The following is a 14,799-nucleotide window of genomic DNA, read 5'->3' as shown; positions in this document are numbered from 1 at the left end:
CTGCAAATCCATCATAAGCATTCTCTTATAGTGGGAAACTTAAGATCACTAGCTGCCATAGGTGATATGAGACACATTCAGTTTGAAGAGGAAAACAAGCATGTTTCTTGCATAGGGGAGGATATTTTGATTGTTTCAACTGCCTCTAACCTGCCCTGACCCTATGTTTCTTTACAAGGACACAAGATTGATCAGTGCAGGGGAAGTGGAGATAACAGCCTTAAAATAAAGCAAAAGAACATTATTTAGACGGATAACTGCCCGTACAAAAAAATTCTGACTGCCTTACTTCTGCTGGAGATCAGTTACAGTGATCCTTCATATGAGGCAGAACTGGATTTTTTAATAAGTTTAATTTATTTAAGAAGATACTGTGCTAAAATGCAACGTAGGACATTGGCAGGACATGCTGTCTGAGGTGGAATTTCAGTCGATGAAGGCAGTGCCTAGGCACTGGACTGTCCCTGCTGGCAGGATCTGCCTCTGTATTGCTTATGACTTAACAAATTAATGCCTAGATACATACTATGTGTGCTTTAAAGGGAGAGTGAATCTGCTGCAGCATCCCCTTGCCACGTAGCTTTCAGTAATGGTGCTCAACTCATCACATCCATAGTAATATCACCTTTCAAGAGACTGAATGCATCTAGATGTGTACATACATACACAAATAACACTGACAGAAGGTACAGCTATCTATAGTCCACGTTTTCACAGAGATCAGAGTTTGGTTTGTTCTGTGTTCTTCTGATCACCTTTTTTTCTTCTTTCCTCCTGATTCGGCTCTAAACTGATGCCTGAAAGAGAGCATAGAGGTCAGCATTCAACAACCTTTATGAAGAGGTGATGAAAGCTGCTTCATCTCATGAAACAGTGCTACACGTGATAATTTAAAACAGGAGCTCCCTCAATTTCTTCAGTTATTTCAGTGAACAGACACAGCACTGCAGGTGGGGCCTTCCAGGGGCAGAGCAGAGGGGCACAACCCCCTCCCTCTCCTCTCCCTGCTGCCACCCCTCTGTTGCTGCAGCCCAGGGGACTGTCGGCCTTCCGGGCTGCAGGCGCACACTGCTGCCTCATGTCCCGCTTCTGTCCATCGGGACCCCCAGGTCCTTCTCCTCAAGGGCTCCACAGACATGTGCTCATGTCTGAGACTGCTGACTCAAGAGCAGCACCTTGCACCTGGCCTTGTTAAACCTCATCAGGTTGTCACATGCCCACTTTCTGAGCCTGCCCAGGTCCCTCTGCATGGCGTCCCTTCCTTCCGTTGTGTCCATTGCACCACTCAGCTCGGTGTCCTCTCCTCACCCTCAACTCAGCATCAGTCTGTGCTATTCAGGCTCACCTGGACTGCCACCTCCTGCCGTGATTCCAAACCCGGCCAAAGGAAGGAAGCCAGCTGTCTCCTGTCTGGGAGGTATGGTCAAAATTGGCACCAACACGCTCTGCTGGGAGCTTTTTGAGCTTCTGCTTCTCCTCTAAAAGGCAATTTGGGGAGAATTTTTCAGTCAAATTCCTTCAGGGCAGTACTGGAGTGAATTTACAGGTAAGTGTATACAAGCTGCTTACTTTGCTTGAGAAATTCCTCATATGAAGGACCAATTTGTTGTTTGCTTCCATCCTCCTCATCTTCTTCTGTTAGCCAGGGAGGTTTTGCTCCTGGAAATCATAGGGAAAAATGCATTTAACCACTGCAGTGAAATTAATGGCTCAGCCTGAGAGAGGGAATATTCCCTCTTCCCCTCTATCTGCACCTTACTCTGTCAAGTAAGCAGTGAAGGAAAAGCCAACTTTATGTTCTGTAAATGAGGTCTGTAAAAAAAGGCCTCTGGCCTGCCGTGGTTAAGGCCATGACAGATCACACCTTAAGCCATATACTTTGCACAGCAGTAGCACAGGGGTTTGTAGCACCATCAGATTTCTCGCAATATGGAAGTGTTTCATGTTAGCATGTTAATATTGTAGCAAGAGTGTACACCTTTGGTTATGCTGTAACCGTTCCAAAACTGCTTTAAGTTACCCCCGTTACAGCCCTCGAGTTTTTGGGGTAGTTGGGAAAGGAGCTGAGAAGCAAACAAGATTACCTGTATGGACGTTTCCTCTCCCTTCTGTTTCCTGTTAAGGGGAACATAAAACAGTAATTAGCAACTGATGCTTCTAAATGATGGGGGGAATCACAACATGTGTGCTGTACACAAGAGATAACCTGAGAAATTCCCTTCCAGTACCTAAGTTCTGCTACAGAAAGGGCAACGATTCTGCTGTGTCTAAGGAGAGCTCTTTTAAAGTGCATTTTAAAGAAAGTTTGCTTCAATGTAAATGTCACCCAGTGGTAAATCCCAGCTTGTTGTCTGCCTGACTGCAAAGATGCCTTTTTTAACATGAGGTTCACTGGGGTGACTGTAACCCATTTTGTTTTGTAATATGTCATTTGTAGCTACTTAAATTGAATTCATTAGCAACGTTGTGCTCCCACCTGGTGGCCAATGAAGGTCAAAGCCTGGCCTGATTCCATCCAGCTTAAATTTGGTCCTGTCCGCATCATGCTTGGGCCGGGCAGCTCAGCACAACCAGAGGCATCCCTGGAACACAGGAACCACAAAGCAGGCTGAGAGATGAGCCTGAAACAGAGCTGAAGTGATATTAGGGGAGTTTTGTGGTACGAAAAATGGAGAATTGGTCTTGGAGTATCATAGAACTGCCTGGGTTGAAAAGGACCACACTGACCATCAGTTCCAACCCCCTGCTATGTGCAGGGTCCCCAACCAGCAGCCCAGGCTGCCCAGAGCCACATCCAGCCTGGCCTTGAATGCCTGCAGGGATGGGGCACCCACAGCCTCCTTGGGCAACCTGTTCAGTGCGTCACCGCCCTCTGGGGGAAAAACTTCTTCCTAATATCCAACCTAAACCTCCTCTGTCCCAGTTTAAGACCATTCCCCCTTGTCCTATCACTATCCACCCTCATAAACAGCCATTTCCCTCCTGTTTATACACTGCCCTCAAGTACTGGAAGGCCACAATGAGCGTGCAGTGCGTTTTTATGGTGATTACTGCTTACATACCTCTTCGTGGAGGGGATAATAACCTGCCTGGGCATATGCTGCCCGCTGTACTTTAGGTAAAAGCTGGTTAAGGACGTGAATGAACGGAGGGTGTTGTGGCCCAGGGCGGTTAAAGGGCTCTTACCGGGCAGGTCCCGCGGCGGAGCTGCAGCCGGGAGGTGCCGCACAGCGCTCTGTCTCTGTTGAAGGCTGAGTTGGATTCAGGAAAAAGCAACGAGATTTCTGGCACTCAGCGCTGCCCGCCAACCTCCCCTCCCCCCCCGCGTCCCACCCCCGTCGCTCCCGGTGCTCGGCGCAGCAGCGCTGGATACGGCTCAGCTCCGCGGCACCAACCTCGAGGGCCGCCCGCACGGTGTCCCGCTGCCTCCGCTCCGCCTCCCGGATGCGGGCCGCCATCTGCGGGGACAGAGAGGCGCTGAGGGGCGGTCCCGTAACGAGGAGGGGCGTTCGCGGGGGGTTCCGCACCCCTCACCTGGCGGATGTTCTCCTCCTCGCGCTCCTCGTGCGCTCCCACCGCCTTCTCCAACGCCGCCGCGAACCGCGCGTATTCCTCCGCCGCCACCACGAACCGCTCCCGCAGCGCCGCATCCGCGCGGTTCTCCCTCCAGAACCGCGCCGTCTCCCGCCGGTGTTCGGCCCTGGGACGGGACGGGTGCGGGGAGACGGCGGCCACGGTCAGCACCGCTCCGCAGCACCGCGTCCGCCGCCCCGCGCCCGCCGCCCGCTCCTACCCGGCCAGGTGCTGCAGGAGCCCGGCGTGGGGCAGAGCCAACGCTCCGCTCCTCCCGTCCCTCCGCACGCCGCGCCCGCAGCACAGACACCACACGCGCCGCTCGTGCTCCGCCGGGTCGTAGCGCCGCACCGCCGCGCCGTCCATCGCCGCCCGCGCCGCCGCCACTTCCTCCTCCAGGCGGCCCAGCGCCTCCTGCAGCCGCCGCCGGTGCGCGGCGCTGTACAGATGGCGGCGGCCGGTGAAGGACGTGCGGCGGCACAGCGAGCAGTGGTACACCGCCATGGCCGCCCCTCCCGTTAAGCACCGCGGGGAGGAGCCTCGGTTAAGCCCCGCCCACAGCCGCGGACGCGGCTGTGGGCGGGGCTTAACCGAGGCTCCTCCCCCATCGTTTTAGGGCTCCCCCTGGCGGCTGAGAGTGGTACAACCGCGGGAGCGGGAAGGGACCCTCAAAGGCCGCCTGGTGCCACTCCCTGCAGTGCACAGGGACAGCCACAGCTCCAGCAGTGCTCAGAGCCCCGTCCAGCCTGACCTTGGCTGTCTGCAGGGACGGGGCACCACCGCCTCTCTGGGCAACCTGTTCTTAAATTCAGTCTTCCTAACAGAAAATAGCCCTTCAGCCTGCGTGGCTCTAAAGCACAGAGGCTGTGAGGAGAGAGGGGAGGCTGCTGAGGAGATCTGGCTGCTCAGCATTGCTCCTGCTCACATCACACTCTGGCCCTGCGCTCTGCCTGCACAGAGGTGTATTTCCCATCATGGGCAGGGCTCGCTCGTACCCCCCACGTCTCTCAGTTCTGTGAAGCTGCAGTGAAAGAGCTGAAGTCGGGTTCCTGCCCCTCCTCTCAGATTTCTGCACCGCTTCAAAGCAGGGCTGGGGCCGATTGAAGCAGTGCCGGGCCGCGCTGCTGCTCACCTCGAGCGCCGCTCCCCCACGGAACAAAGCGCAGCGCTCCGCTTTGATTTCCTCGTTTGAAAGCGATAGGGGACAGAGTTTGAAATGTTCTGTGGCTGTTCCAGTGTGTGCCGGGCCTCAGATCAGGGCGGTGGGGGGCGGGATGGCCCTGGGGGCACCTAGGCTGTGGGCACCGGGGAGTCATGAGGAGCGGAGCGGTACCAGTGGTCATCACGGCCTTCATGGCTGGAGCTGCGGGCCTCTGGAAACCATCGAGTCCAACCCCCTGTTAAAACAGTTCCCTATGGCCTGTTGCTCAGGTGGGCGTCCGGATGGGCCTTCAGTATGTCCTCCACCTCTCTGGGCAGCCTATTCCACTGCTCCGTCACTCTGACAGTAAAGAAGTTCTCCTCTGTGTCTGCATGGAACTCCCTGGGTTCCAGTTTCTGTCTGTTGCCCCATGTCCTGTTGCTGCACTCCTCCAAAAAGAGCCCGGCCCCAACAACTCGACTCCCTTCAGATATCTACAAACAGTGCAGAGACGCCCTCTCAGCCCTCTCTTCTCCAGACTGAACAGGACTCTCAGCCTTCCCTCATATGGGAGATGCTCCAGGCCCTTCATCATCTTTGTGGCCCTCTGCTGCACTCTTTCTAGGAGATCTCTGTCTTCTTTGAACTGGGGAGCCCAGAACTGGACACAGTGCTCCAGATGTGGCCTCACTCAGGCAGAGCACACAGGGAGGATCACCTTCCTCACCCTGCTGGCCATGCTCTGTGCAATGCACCCCAGGGTACCATTGGCCCTCTTGATACTGCTGCTCATGGCCAACCTGTTGGTCACCAGGACACCCAGGTCCTTCTTTGCACTGCTGATCACAGCCTTCTGAGCTCTGCCAGACACCAGTTCTCAGCTCACCTCACTGTCCACTCATCTATCCCACATTTTCTAAGTTTTACTACAAGGATGATGTGGGAGACAATGTCAAAGGCCTTGCTGAAGTCACCAATGTGCACTGCAGGCAGGGACAGGTATGAGGACAGAGGAGCAGTTCTTTACTCAGCAAAGAGTGTACTTGTCCAAGCCACAGACAGCTTCTTGTCCAAGCCATTCTCCAGCTTCTGCAGGAGAATACTATTGGAGATAGTGGCAAAGGCTTTGCTGAAGTCTGGAAGGCTACATCAACAGCCCTTCCCTCATCCACCAGGTGGGTGACTCAATCACAGAAGGAGATGAGGTTGGTCAGGCAGCATCTGCCTTTCATGAACCCATTCTGGCTGCGCCTGGTCCCCTGATTATCCCGCACATGCCTTGTGATCTCACTTAAGATGATGTTACTGTGCTGTATGTTGGTGTGCTGCCTGTGCTGCCACTGGGGCTTGAGGTGTTTGGAAATCTGCAGCCATAAGAATGTCCCTTGCAAGCAGGTAGCAATGCAGTCCCTCCCACACTGTGCATTCGTTATGCTGAATGATGCCATTGTGCAGGTCTGGCCACATGCTACAGCATTTTGGGCTCAGGGAAGACTATCTGGTGCTGAACCAACAGCTCCACCATGCCCTGCCCAGAGATCTCTTATCAGAATGCAGACAGAGGTTGAATCATAGAATGGCTTAGGTTGAAGGGGACCTCAAAGACCATCAAGGTGCCAGCCTACCAGCTCAGGCTGCCCAGGGCCCCATCCCACCTGGCCTTGAGTGTCTGCAGTGATGGGGCACCCACAGCTCTCTGGGCAGCAGTGCCAGCGCCTCACCGCCCTCTGACAAAAGGATTGCTTCCTCACATCTAACCCACATCTCCCCTCTTGTCATTTCAAGCCATTCTCCTTATCCTGTCACTACCAAACTGTGTAAAAAGCCACTCCTCCTCCTGTTTGTAAGCTTTCTTCAAGTACTGGAAGGCTGCAATGAGGTCTCCCCACAGACATCTCTTCCTCCAAAGGCACAACTGTAGGTAGATGACATCAGTTGCCCTTCCTTTGCCCACCAATGCCGTCACTCCATCACAGAAGGCCACCGGATGGGTCAGGCACGCTCTGCCCTTGGTGAAGCTGTGCTGGCTGTCTCGGATCACCCCTTCATCTCAGTGTGCCTTAACATCTCTTCCAGGAGGATCCACTCCATGATCTTCCCAGGCACAGAGGTGAGGCTCCCCAGCCTGTAGTTCCCAGGTCTTCCTTTCTCCCTTTCTTAGAAACAGGAGAGACGTTTCTCCTTTTCCCATCACCAGGGACTTTGTCTGACAGCTATGACTTCTCAAATATGATGGAGAGCAGCTTGGCAGCCGAGGTTGTCTCTGCTCAGCTGAAGCTGTGGCCATGCCCTGGCACAGCAGTGAGCCGTTCTGCCAACACGTGCAGTGCTGGGTTGGAACAGATGCAGGCCATGGCCATCGTGTCTGGCAGCAGCGGGATGCTGACAGTCCGTGTGTTAGGGCATAAGGCAATTCCTTGTGATTCAGCCTCGCTGTTCTTGTCAGTGCAGAGTGAGCATGTTGAGGAGGACCATGTCACTACACGTTTCATCTAAAAAATCCCAAACAAATCACCTTTTCCCTGCAGCTTGCAAGAGGAATGTTGTATCTTTAAGGCACCCCCTTCCCGTTCCCCTAATACCTCAAGGCCTCTGAGTGACTCTGGAGGAGAGGATCAGTGCAGGAGTTTCAGGCATCTTTCCCTGCCCTGCTGCACTGCTCACTTACCGCTCTGAAGGCTGTGCTTTGCCATTTCCATGGAAACCATTAGTTGCTAAGCAACTGGAGCATCATCTGTGCTGAGCCCTCGCATCTAATTATCCCATCACAGAGGCTGAGAGGGGCTGGGGGGGGATTAACTCTTCTACCATGGCAGATCCATTGACAACACTTTAGTAACATTTAAAGGGACATCATCTCCCTTTTCTAGCATTTACTGGCGGTGTTGCTCAGACAGTGACTTGGTTTTCTTGCATTATTTGAGTACAAGGAGAAATAGAGGCTTCTTCAAGCAGTGGAGGAGCTGTCAGTGCTTGTGGCACACTGGCTGCCCGTGCAAGGAGCTCTGCTGAGAGCTGTTGGATCTTCTTCCTGGCCGAGTTGTGCACACCCTGCTTAGCTGTGTGCTTGGATAGTGCACTCTGTGTCTCGTGGACTGGGGGCCACACTTCTAGACCTTGTATCTCTTCTTTGCATCGTGTGCCTTGCAGAGATTCCTGTGGCTTGAAGTGGAGAGAATGGTGCAAAGGAAAAGCTTTGTTTTCTCCAGCTGCAATTGGGAAACAGAAAAGAGGAGCAGTGCCCACAGCCTTTTGCTTTTGTTTGTAAGTGGGCTGAGTAACCCGCTCACAAGATGTAGTGCAGTCTGAAGGTCTCAGTGAGAAGGTGGTGAGCCATGGGAGCACAGGGGCAGGGGATGACACTGCTTCTTAGCAAAAGTGAGAAGAAGGTTGTACACGTGCGGAAATGAAAGGAACTGTTCAGAACAGCATTTGCCATGTGTTGGGGGCTTGCAGAGATTAGGGAAAGCAAATGTGCAAGCCTGTGACTCACGCATGAGGTCCCAGAGTCAGGAAGGAGTAATGTAAAAGCTGCGTGAGCCATGTGCTGAATGCTAATGAGGCAAGCAGTGCTCACAGGAGTGCTGCAACCCACCATCACTGCGCTTTGCCACCAGTGTGGCCAATTCCCTGCAAAGAGCGAGCAGCTCGTGCTGCAGAGCATGCCGGATAACTGGAACTTCTGCGGCTTGCATAGCAAGGCAGTCAGGGGCTGCAGAGCAGTGTGGCTCCCATGTGAAACGGATGGGATGTCCTCTTCCAGTGCTTGCAGTTCATGCTGAGCCCACGGCAATCTCTGAGGAGGAAGCAGGCCTGCCCTGGGCACGGGATCTTTCTGCAGAAGCAGACCCAGTGCTTGCTCTGAGCCCTTTGTGGCAGCCATGGGAGGCAGGACAGAAACGCAGGGTGGTTTTCTGTTGTTTTAAAGTGAAAATAAATAAATAACTTCATACGTGAGAGAAGAGCCCTTTGTATTTTCAAGAACATTTGGTTTCTAGAGCCAATCTCAACAGATGCACTGTCAGTTCTGAGCAGTACAACCTCATATGGAAGAACTGTGTATGAGGAAAAATGCATTGGCACTACCAAACGCCTCCCACTCAGATTGACATCCCGGAAAATTGGAGCAGCTTTGTCTCAATTAACTTCCAGAACTGTGGTCCTCAATGGAGTCCCTTTGTAGGAATCCAGCTCCTTCCTCCTTTTGTGAGCCCTTTTCTGCAGGGGGGACCTCACGACAGGACTCTGCAGTGCACACATGCACGAAGCTGGAGAGGGAACCGCATACCTGTCGGGTACACACACAGGTGCTATTCGGCCTGGTTGGATGCATGTGGTTCATCCCTCCCTGCTCATCTCCTCCGTAATCCAATTTGCATTCCCTTTTCTTCCTCTGGATCCGGCTGTTACCATGGGAACTATGTTCACAGTTACGTTTCTCTGGCTTCTGGAAAAACTCCTTTTTCCCTTTCCCCTTTTCTACCTTGGGCACGGAGCTGTGGCTGTCAGGGGGTGGGGAAGCCCGTAAGGATTTTGGCAACCAGCAGGAAGGCAGCGGTCAGAAGGAAGAACAGGGAATTATGGCAAGGGCTGGAGGAAGTAATTGTGCTTCTGTGGCCTCGAGCTCAGTTCACTGGTGTGGCACTGATGTATGGGTGAGAGAAAAATAAGGGAGGAGATGGTGCTCCAGGCTCCTGTGCTGTCTGTATGCTGCCTTTTGCTCTGCCCAAGAAGGAAGGCCATGCTTTGGGGGTGTGTGCTTTCAAGAGTATGCACAGAAAGTTGCAAGCAGCCAAGATGCTGCATCTTAATGAATTCACACTTGTTGGCTTCTTTGGCTTTCTTGCTCCTCACGCAGATGTGTGATGTGCCTCGGGGCTTCCAAGTGCAACATCTCTCCTTAAGCTGGGGGAGAGACAGAGAGGGACCAACAGGGCTGTGCCCCGCTGCCTCTGGCCCTGTCCTTTCCCATCTAAACAGATCCTGCCTCAGTTTTTGTCCTGGCAAAGCACCTCAGCTTCCATTGCACCTGGGTGCCTGCTGCCAGATGCACGGCTCTCCTGCACTGCCTTCCACCTGAGAGAGGATTTTAATGCTCAGTTCTGAGTATTCACAGCTGCGAACTGCTTTCAGGTACCTGCTAGGCAGATATTAAAGCAGGGCACGCAGGAAGGGATGATTCAGTGTTTCCAGTGCCAGCTTTCAGCCACTGCTGCTCCTGGAAGGGGGCGTTTGCTTGGCAGGAGCGAGGGCATATTGCACTCCGCAGCCATTCACTTCCTTCTCTGCGTGGCTGGATGTAAAATCTCCTCTTGGCGTTTTTTCATCGGAGCCACAGTTCCTCCTTCTCTTCCCTCCCCCCGACCCCCCCACGCCGTTACCCGCTCTCGGGGAGCCACCGCCCGGGGCGCCCGCGGCCGCAAGGCGGCGCCATAACAGCCGCTCGGGCCCTCCGCCGCCGCGGCGCCTCCCCTGCGCTCAGCCGGCGCTCTGCGGGGCCCCGCGCGGTTCGGGGGCGGCTCGCGGTGCCCCCCGGCGTCCCGCACCGTGCGGGGCTCCTCCCTGAGACGAACCCCGGGAGATGTCAGAACCGCGGGCCGGCCCAGAGAGCCGCAGTCCGCTGTGAGGCTGCCTCGGAAGCCTTGCGCACAGAGCGGGTTTCTTTGCGGAGAAGGGAATCTTTCTTTCTTCTTGTGTTTCTGCCAACGAAACAGAGGGATACGCACGAATTCCTGAGGCCGGAGGAGCCGGCCGCCTGTGTGCGGTTCTGTGCAGCCGTGCGAGTGGCGGTTAATAAGGCGAATGTTTCATAATACCGATATTGTGGAGAGCTGCTGCCAAGCGCGCTGATGCCGCGCCTTTGGGCGACGAGCCCGGGCTGCCGGGGGCCTGGGGCAAAGGTCTGCGGTGCCTCCGCTCCTGCTGCAAGCTGCCTGATCCTGCAGGGGTCAGCCTGGGCGAGGCTGAGTGCTGCTGGCACGTCCTTCTCATCCTGCCTGTGCCTGGGCTGTGAGATGCCCCCCCAAACCTTATCACTGCCCGAAGAGCCCCTGCGGCTGTGAGCTCGGCTCCTGTATTGCTGCGTGCTGGGAAGACAGCGTGCATCCAGCACTGAGCCGCTGCACTGCAGAGGTGGTGCTCTGGGGTACGGTGGTGCACCCACGTCTGTGGGAGAGCACAGGGTGAGATGGGGAAGCTGGGAACAAGAGGGGGACACGGATCGAGAAGCAGCTGATGGGTGGCCGGGCAGGAGGACCTTTTCCTTGTACCAAGTCCCAGAGTCCTGCTGGCAGCCAGCTGAGGTGCTCGGCACCTCTGCCGGGGAAGTACCATCAGGGATGCGTGTCTTGGGGGCCTGGGATATGGACGAGCAAGGGCTGAGCGAGAGCCGAAGGAGCAGCGACCCCAAATACTCATAGAAATATTGAATAAAATCGTATCTGTGTCAGGTTTGCGGCCTCTCAGAGCAATCCCGATCTCTGCTCCAGGGCTCGCTGACAAAGGGCTCACGTATCCGCAGCGACGAAGCTCCCAGCGTTCCTCGGGAGATGGGGGGACTGAGTAAATAACCACGGGGAGGGATCGCTCCGTGCCTGCTTCTGCTTTGCCACGAGACTGTAGCAACGGGGACAACGAAACCCGTTCTCACGCCTCTCTCCCCGGTACAACGCGCCGTGCCGTAACTCGGGGGCGGGCACCCAACGCTCCGCGCACCGCGCCGGCTGCTCTCGGCTGTGCGCGCATGCAGAACGCGCGTCTGCCCGGACACCCCCACGCCGTGCACGCCGATGGAGGATCGCACCGTACGGAGCGCCGTGCGCGCTGCCGAGCGCTGCGCGGCCCCGGGGAGCGGCGGGCACCTGCGGGCGGCGGAGCGGAGCTCAGGAATGCGACCGCGGGCAGGCAGACAGCGCCGGAGCCGCCTCTGTTTGCACAGCCCCGAGATCCCCCGCAGCCCGCGCGGGGCCTGCTGGTGCCTGCGCAGCCAGCCAGGAATGTCACACGGAAATCTCGCCGCTGCGGGGGGAGCGCCGCATTCCTCCCTCGCCCCGCGGGGTCCCTCCCGCCGCCGTACGGCACCCCCGGGCCGAGCGCCTCAGCCCACCCGGCTGCCGGCCTCCCTCTGCCTCGCGGGGGGAATCTGGCTGGCTTTGTGTCACTGAGGCGCTGTGATTTCAGAGCCAACCCTGCCTGCTCAGTTTTTCCAAACCCTCACTTGGAAGGAAGGAGCCATATCAGGATAAGAGTCCTCCCCACCCACCCTGTTCCCTGCCACCTTCCCGGCTCCCCAGCCAGCCCAGGCCCTGGGTCGCAGTGGGAGGCGCCGGCTGTGCTGATTGCTGCATTTATTACACCGGTGGCCTTGCTAAATGGCTTAACCCTTTGCTCCCTGCAGATGCCGCTGGCGTTGCTTTGCTGGCAGCAGGCTCGAGTCCGTCCTGCCGGCGGCTGCCCCGGCCGTGCAGGCTGCCCTGGGGGCTCCCATTTCTGAGTCCCTGCCGAGGTGAGAGGCAGCCCCCGCCCTGCTGGACGGCAGAAGCTCCCTCCTAGCTCCAGTGCCAGTAGCCCTGAGCTCCTACTGCCGTTGTCACCGGAGACCAGGCTGCTGCAGTGGGAGTTAAAACTCATCTCCCGTGCCAGAACTCCAGTGGCATCGAGGCTTTGTGCACACCGCAGCGGGCCAGGACGAATTCTGAGCTGCAGTGATCATCTGAGACCGTGGGAAGATGAGTCTGGCACAGCCATGGGAGTAACAGTCAAGGGAGAAGGCTGCGCCGTGCCAGGAGCCGTGTGTGCATTAGGAGTGCATCTGATGTTGTAAGACATCCCGAGCCTCGGTGCCTTTGTGATCCTGAATTGCGTCAGCAGTTTAAGTCTTTGCAAGAAGGTGGTTTGTCAGTAGTGTATTTTCATGGGGGGAACTGCTTAGCCTGATTAGATTCTCCTCTGGTACTCCAGCACAGGTGGCATTTTGGCTTTGTAACTGCAGCATAGAAATCACAGACTCATTGGTAGGGCCACCCCCGGCCATGGGCAGGGCTGCCCCCCACCAGCTCAGGCTGCCCAGGGCCCCATCCCACCTGGCCTTGAGTGCCTGCAGGGATGGGGCACCCACAGCTCTCTGGGCAGCAGTGCCAAGAAAATCCCACAGGATGTGGAGGGAGCTCCAGGACCCATCCAGTCAGGCAGAGCAGGTCCCAAATCTGAGCCAGAGACCAAGGCTGAATGCATCCCTTCACGTGTTGTCTTCGTGCTCCCCAGTTTCTTGCAGCAGCAGTGGCTGAATGGTCTTGGCCCATTGGATAGGGGGTGGTTAATAAGTTAGCATGAACACGATGGCCTGGAATCCTCCTTTCAAAAGAGTATAGACGCCAAGCTGGATGCTCCCGATCCTTTCCAGATCCATCTGGCCGATGGCACACTGTGCCTAGGCAGCTGCAGGAGCGCAAGAGGGAGCACAGGCTTCTCACAGCTGCCTGCTGCTGGCTGCAGCACTGCTCAGACTCTAATGAGCACGTAATGAGGGAGCCCATTCTTCCCTGTTGGCCGCAAGGCTGGGCACAGACCTGGGGCCTTGGCTGGGCTGGCTTTTTTCCCCTTTCCTTCAGCAACAACTTGTGGTACCATTGAAACAGAAGTGAGATTGAGGGCTCGCCCTGCAGCCTGGGAGAGACGGAGGCATGGCAGGGACCTGCAGGACTGTGGGATAGGATCTGCGCCAGCGTCTGAGGGAACTGAGACACAGTGGCCAGGAGGCTGCATAGAGAAAGGTTGGAGGGCAGGACCGAGGGTAGCATCAGGAGAACAGAGATGTTTTTAGGCTAGACTGCCTCTGCAGCTGAAATGTTGCGTCTTCCTTCTCCTCTCTTGGGGAGCAGGGGATGAGTACAAGCCTCCGTGTGCCAGGTCTGCAGATTTAGTGCTGGAGCTGCCATGATCTCCCTGCTCTTCCCCCCCAGGCTCATTTCCTTCATCCCAGGTCATGTGTGCTCTTCCATCCCCTGGGCCTCAATGAGGGGTTGGTCTGGGACTGGAATGAGCCACCAGGGAAACCTTTCACAAAGAGCTCCAGCTAACTGTGAATCACATCGTTAATTCCGGTGTAGTTAATTGGACCTAATTAATCATATTCATAAGTGTAATGAGAGCCTTGCCCACAGGGGTCTTGTGGAGGTCTGAGCTTGGGGATGGTGTTCTAGAGAGGTAATAGGAATGAACACATCCCAGGGTTTTGGGACCTGGATTCCAAATGTGCTCATCAGTGAAAGTGCAGCAGGACAAGGCTGTGACCCTGCAGCCCGGGGTCTCCTGTGCTCCACCTTTAGCTCCCTCTTCTCCTGGCTACTGCTTTCCATTCTGTATGGCTCAAGCTCTTTGCCTAAGCAAGTTACTCAGCAGCACCTCACGAGGGACCTGCTCAAGCTCCTTAAGAAAACAGCCACCTCTTTGCATGGACCGGTCTGAGCCAAACTGTGACCTTGACAGCGAGTACTATTGGTCTCTGGCCCAGGGAACACTAGTTTGGAAGGGAGACTCCGGGGCTCCTAGGTGTGTTTTTCTTCTTGTACTTTCCCTGTGAGCAGGGGGTCATCATCTGGGAGAGCCAAGGAGATTATGGTTCCTGCCACAGGAAGAATGAATATGAACGGCAGAAGGAAGGACTGGTGTACTTGTTGGAAATGCCCAGCATGGACTGTAACCTGGAACAGTTCCTTCCCCTCCTGTCTCTGCTGGTGTGGGTGTAATGATAGAGAAGGGAAGGGGAGTGAAATGTTGGGAGGGCAGCTAGCCCAGCAGGTGTTAACGAAAGGCGGAGCTGAGCATGGAGCCCGCAGGGCCAGGCCTCCCACTGCCCTTTCCCAGTTTCACTCGGCCACTTTCGTGTGTGCAGAGATGTGAGGGGCTGTGATGTCAGAAGCCTGGGAGCAAAGGGGAAGGGGAGAGAGGGAGAGGTGGCGAACAGGTGGCTCCCCAAATCCTCTGTCCTCTCTGCCTTGGACTGAGATGGAGAGAAGGACCCCTGGGCTTCTCAGGTCGCACTGTGCCCACTGCCCAGCCTGCCCACCTAGGCTGGGTGCTGAGAG

At 55.8% G+C, this 14,799-nt stretch overlaps 1 protein-coding gene across 1 annotated transcript; it reads right to left on the bottom strand.

Moving 5' to 3' along the window:
* Positions 1-334: 334 nt before the first annotated feature.
* CCDC84 (coiled-coil domain containing 84) lies at positions 335-4,093 on the bottom strand. Its single transcript, XM_015298291.4, has 9 exons — positions 3,794-4,093; positions 3,535-3,700; positions 3,396-3,458; positions 3,187-3,251; positions 2,477-2,582; positions 2,085-2,115; positions 1,570-1,659; positions 1,346-1,478; positions 335-797 (listed from the first exon to the last, which is right to left on the bottom strand). Exons 1-9 carry the CDS (start codon positions 4,075-4,077, stop codon positions 752-754), a joined length of 984 nt encoding a protein of 327 aa, XP_015153777.1. The 5' UTR covers positions 4,078-4,093; the 3' UTR covers positions 335-751.
* Positions 4,094-14,799: the final 10,706 nt, after the last annotated feature.

This window comes from Gallus gallus, chromosome 24 (genome assembly GCF_016699485.2).
Source record: "Gallus gallus isolate bGalGal1 chromosome 24, bGalGal1.mat.broiler.GRCg7b, whole genome shotgun sequence".
NCBI classification, from domain to species: Eukaryota; Metazoa; Chordata; class Aves; order Galliformes; family Phasianidae; genus Gallus; species Gallus gallus.
Note: the sequence above shows the minus strand (reverse complement) of the source record. Positions and strands in the feature narration are given on the sequence as shown.